Genomic DNA, 4902 nt, shown 5'->3' with positions numbered 1-4902 from the left:
TGGCATAAAAATAAACCCACACATTTACAACCAACTGATTTTCAGCAAAGGTGTGAAAAATATACACTGGTGAAAGGACAACCTCTTCAATAAATGGTGTTGGGAAAACTGGATATACACACGCACAAGATAAAACCTAGACTCGATCTCTCACCATACCCGAAAATCAACTCTAAATGGATTAAAGACCTCAATTTAGAACCCAAAACTATAAAACTAGAAGAAAACAAAAATAGGCAAATGGGACTATATCAATCAAAAAGCTGCACCGCAACCAACAAAATCAACATAGGGAAAAGACACCTTACAGGATGCGGGATAGTATCTGCAACTACACATCAGACACTGGGCTAATATCCAGAATATATAAGGAACTCAGAGAGTACAACAGGAAAAAAAACCCCAAAAAACCCAAAACAAATAACCCTGTTTAAAAATGGGCCAAGCACCTAAACAGACATTTCTCAAAAGCAGACATACAAATGGCCAACAGGCACGTGAAAAAAAAAAAAAAAAAAAAAAAAGCTCACCATCACTAATCATCAGGGAAATGCAAATTAAAACCACAAGGAGATATCATCTTACTCTAGTTAGAATGACTATTATCAAAAAGACCAAAAATAACAGATGCTGGCGAGGATGTGGAGAAAAGGGAACTCTTACATTGTTGGTGGGAATGTAAGTTGGTACAGCCATTGTGGAAAGTTGTATGAAAGTTCCTCAGAAACTAAAAATTGAACTACTTTCTGACCTGGTAATTCCACTATGGGATATTTATCCAAAGGAAATGAAATCAATATGTCAAAAAACACCTGCACTCCTGTGTTCATTGCGACACTCTTCTCAATAGCCAAGAGATGGAATCAAACTAAATGCTCGTCAATGAATGAATGGATAAGAAAAAAAGAAACCTGTGGTATATACACACAATAGAATACTATTCAGCTATTTTAAAAAATGAAATTTGTCATTTGCAGCAACCTAGATAAAATTGGAGACCATTATGTTAACTGAAGTAAGCCAGGTACGGAAAAACAGATATAACATGATCTCACTCATCTGTGGAATCTTAAAAAAAAAAAAAAGAGGGGTTATCATAGAAGTAGAGAGTAAAATAATGGATAACAGAGGCCACAGGGGAGAAGGGGCAGGGAGGGAGGGGGATTGGTGGATGAACGAGTACAAAGCTATGCTATCTATTCTAAGTGAATCGATGTCCAGTATATGCATGTGTTGAAATAACACGCTGTACCTTACAAATATATAAAAATAAATGTCAAAATTTAAAAAAAATTATAAAAGATCATAAACAAACTGGAGATCCAGGGAACACTTCCAGAGGTACCTGAACACTCTCCTGGAGGACGGAGCAACATTCCCTTGGGGCTCCTGGGGTTGTGACCCTGATGGATGACATCAGCCTTGCTGGGGAAGGGAGGGCTGGAAGCCAGGTCTTGTGACCTGCCTCATGCCTGTGTGGGCAGGACCAGTGAGGCTCACTGAGTACAAATAGCCCTGGGATCCGCGGGCTCGCAGGCTCCTGCAGTCACCTCCAAATCTCTCCTGCTTTGCTAAAGCTGAAAGCTCAGAGCAAAGTAAACCACCATGAGGCTGCCTGTGTGTCTCCTGCTGGTCACTCTGGCTCTTTGCTGCTTCGAGGGTGAGTGTCATTTGTAATCAGTCTGGCACCCACCCCTGGTAAGTCCCCTTCTGTGAACACCAGGTAAGCCTCCTTAGGTTGGAGTTGGGGTCTGGAATAGGCCAAAATTTGAACCTTTCCCTGTGCTTGTTGAACTAGCTCCCCAAAGCCCAGAGCTCATTTTATCAATTTTCCAGCACCCAGGAACTTTTATAAGAAGAGTACTGAGTACAAATCTTGAGAATTCTGCCTGCAGCTTCCTTCCTTCACTGAGATCTGTGTTTCTGATGCTGCCGGATGTAATGGGAGGTCTGGGTGGGAATCTGAGCCCTGCCACTTCCCAGCCCTTTGACCTTGGGCCAAACGCTTCATCTCTCTGAACCTCCTCTTACCACTGGTGCCCACAGCTACCACCGAGAGTGGCCGTGAGCATGCAGTGAGATAAAGTACATCAGGAGCCCAGCTGTAGATATGAACCCAAGAGCTGAGGATAACAGACTTTCTCCTCCCCAGAGTCCTTAGGTGCCAGTTAAGCCCATGGCCTCTTAACTCATAAGTTCAGATCACAAAATGTTACGGCTGGAAAGATCTTAGGAGAGGTCCCAGTTCGAGAAGAGCCAGTGCTCTCTGAATCTGATGAATAAACCTGCAAATGGGCTCTGGGAATAAGTAGCACTTGATATATCTAGGAGTCCTACTGGTTTCCTGGGAGTCACCACTTCCTGTAGCAGAACTAGGACAATTATCAGACCTACGATGTTTGTTATGTGGAATTAATTCTAACCATCCCATCAACAACACTGTATATCTTCTTGTCCTGGGTGCTAATTCAGTCTTTCTGAGTTTTCCCTTTCTTTCTGGACCTCATGCTCTTTCCCTGTGTTGCCTCTGATCCTTTTCTCTCAAAAGTCTCCCAGGAGATTGATTTGCTCTGACGGGGTGTCACATTGGAGCTGGTAGGGCACTTCCTGGGTGCAGGGTGGTTGCAAGAGAGTTGGGGAAATGGGGAATCCAGACCAAGGAAAGTCGTCATTCCAGGTCTCAGCACAATTTCCACTGGAGCAGGAAAGAGCCCCAGTTCTCTCTCACCCTCTGTCTGGATTCTGGACATCACTGCAGAAAGAAAGACCCAATCCTAACAATGTAAATAAGTTTTGATATGTATGAAAGCTACTTAGCTCTTTTTCAAGAGTTCTGTCTGCTTCTATGATACAATGTTAATTTCTTCACAAGTTTTGTAAAGTAGTGGAGTGTGCTTTAAAAAATAAACTGAATTAGGCATCAGGAAACTTCCTTCCCAGTCCTAGCTCTGCAGCTTGCTGTGTGACCTCAGGAATTCCAGTCTTGAGGGTCGAAGACTATCATCAGCACAATTAGGGGGTAGGAGCACAAAATTCTTGGGGTTCCCACCTAGTTGTAACATCAGGGAGTTATGCAGAAAAGTTACTCTCTTAATTGTGTTTCTTTTCCTTCTGCTCCAGCCAATGCCGTGCTGTGTCCATCTCTTGCCACTGCGTTGGCAGGCTACTTATATGCTCCTGAGTTTGTACTCAGGATACAACTTGCTAAATTTCATATACCTCGTGGACCTCTTGCAGCTCAAAGGGAAATAAAGAAATGCACAGATAAGATCTCCCTCGGGGACAGAGCCCTTCTTGGAAAAGCACTGGTAATTTCTTTCTCCCTTACACGCATAGAGGCTTCTGATCAGCCACATGGCCAGGAATGAGGTTGGCTCGCTGCTCCGTGAAGAACACAGTTGGTGGCACCTGCCCTGCTGCTCAGCTCTGATGGGGTGACCCTGGGGCCTCAGGGTGGATGCTACATGACAGTTGCTGAATTAAACCCAGCTGCACACAGCATCCTGGGCACGCTCCTCCTTCTCAGGTCACCTCCCTGGATGCTGTGGTCCCCTGGATGTCTTCAGAAGGAGGACAGCTGGGCCCCACACAGAGGTGTTGGGGTCAAGCACTGCTGCATCCTGCCTGGCCGCTGTCCCGAGGGCGAGTTGCACCACCCAGTGGGACACAGGCACTGTGGAGGTCATGGGATGCAGGGAGTGTTGAGCAGAGAGATACAGAGAGGAGGAAACTACAGTGGCTCCTGTGTGCACAGCGGTGGCCGGCTGGGTTCCTTGCAGCTTCTGCAGGGCCAGGAGCCCACTCCAGCCCTTATGCCCACTCTCACCACCTTCCCACACGTCTCTTCCTCACCACGGCAGGGGAGGGATCTCGCTGCTTTGCCTCCTGCAGTCTCATGGAAGTGGGAACACTTGCCTTACGTCTTATCAAGTAATGAGAGGTTGTAAAGGGCTCTCCCAGCTCATCTACCTCTGGGTTTAGGTCGTGAGGTTCAGCTGCAAATGCCCAAAGAAGCTGCAGTCTCAGAGCTGAGAAGAGCAGGGGCCGTGAGGCAGAATTCCCACACTGGGAGGCTGGGGGTCTCCTGACAGCCGTGCTGCCCAGAGTCCCCTCCCTGCGCTGCCTGGTCTCCCAGCCCTGGGTCCCCCACTGCAGGGGACAAGCAGAGTCCACTGTGCTGGGATCTCAGAGAAAATCACTGCTGGGTACTCTGTCCCCTCTTCACCCTCCCCGCCATTAATGACCTGAGCCACAGTCCTGGGTCACTCAGGGCTTGTTTGCCTGACTGTGGAAAGACTGCTCCCTGACACGCATGGGGGGGTCATAATTGTGTCAGGTCTGTGCTCCAGCTTCCACGACCCTGGCTTCCTGCCTTGTGCCCTTCCAAAGTATCTTTTGCTGCAGAAATCCCACTGACAACTTAGTCGTGAGTGACAGTCTGAGTTAACCTCACCTGCAGGAGCAGAGTCACTAACTGATCTCATTCTATTTTTCTATTTCAGGCTGAAGTATTCCTTAAGTGTGGTGCCAAAGATGCAGATGATGTTATAAGCAGTGCTATCTCTCGATTTCTGTGATGCCCTTTATCCCTGGAAAAATGTGAAGGTTTCAATTTCTTGCTTCAATAAATTTCCTGTCCTGCACTTGTGCATGTGTCTTGTTATTAACCTACAGGCTCAGGCCTTGTGTCAAGGGTGGTTTGAATCATGAAATGGCCTTTTGGTGCTATCATAGTAATTCCAGAGAATCAACATCCTGTCCCCAATGGTGGCTTGAGGTTCAGGCATCACAAAAGGCAGTCTCTGGTCAGGACCACCCTGCAGTACTCCATAAATTTCCCATTCATGTGGCCATGACTGAAAATGACAGTATCGGGGAAACAGCAATTTTATCTGCCAAGGT

The 4902-nt window shown here is 46.6% G+C and overlaps 1 protein-coding gene across 1 annotated transcript; it reads left to right on the top strand.

Moving 5' to 3' along the window:
- Nucleotides 1–1551: 1551 nt before the first annotated feature.
- Nucleotides 1552–4643, top strand: LOC134374744 (secretoglobin family 1D member 1-like). The gene is made up of 3 exons (XM_063092682.1): nt 1552–1660; nt 3121–3308; nt 4503–4643. The coding sequence occupies exons 1-3, from the start codon at nt 1606–1608 to the stop codon at nt 4575–4577; spliced, it is 318 nt and encodes a 105-aa protein (XP_062948752.1). The 5' UTR covers nt 1552–1605; the 3' UTR covers nt 4578–4643.
- Nucleotides 4644–4902: the final 259 nt, after the last annotated feature.

This window comes from Cynocephalus volans, chromosome 4 (genome assembly GCF_027409185.1).
Source record: "Cynocephalus volans isolate mCynVol1 chromosome 4, mCynVol1.pri, whole genome shotgun sequence".
Classification (NCBI taxonomy): domain Eukaryota; kingdom Metazoa; phylum Chordata; class Mammalia; order Dermoptera; family Cynocephalidae; genus Cynocephalus; species Cynocephalus volans.
This window is presented reverse-complemented; position numbering and strand designations above follow the sequence as displayed.

Coding starts and splice junctions, on each gene's coding strand:
- LOC134374744 (XM_063092682.1), top strand. CDS start 1,606: ATGAGGCTGCCTGTGTGTCTCCTGCTGGTCACTCTGGCTCTTTGCTGC. Junction 1,661..3,120: donor GGCTCTTTGCTGCTTCGAGG/GTGAGTGTCATT, acceptor CTTCTGCTCCAG/CCAATGCCGTGCTGTGTCCA. Junction 3,309..4,502: donor CCCTTCTTGGAAAAGCACTG/GTAATTTCTTTC, acceptor TTTCTATTTCAG/GCTGAAGTATTCCTTAAGTG.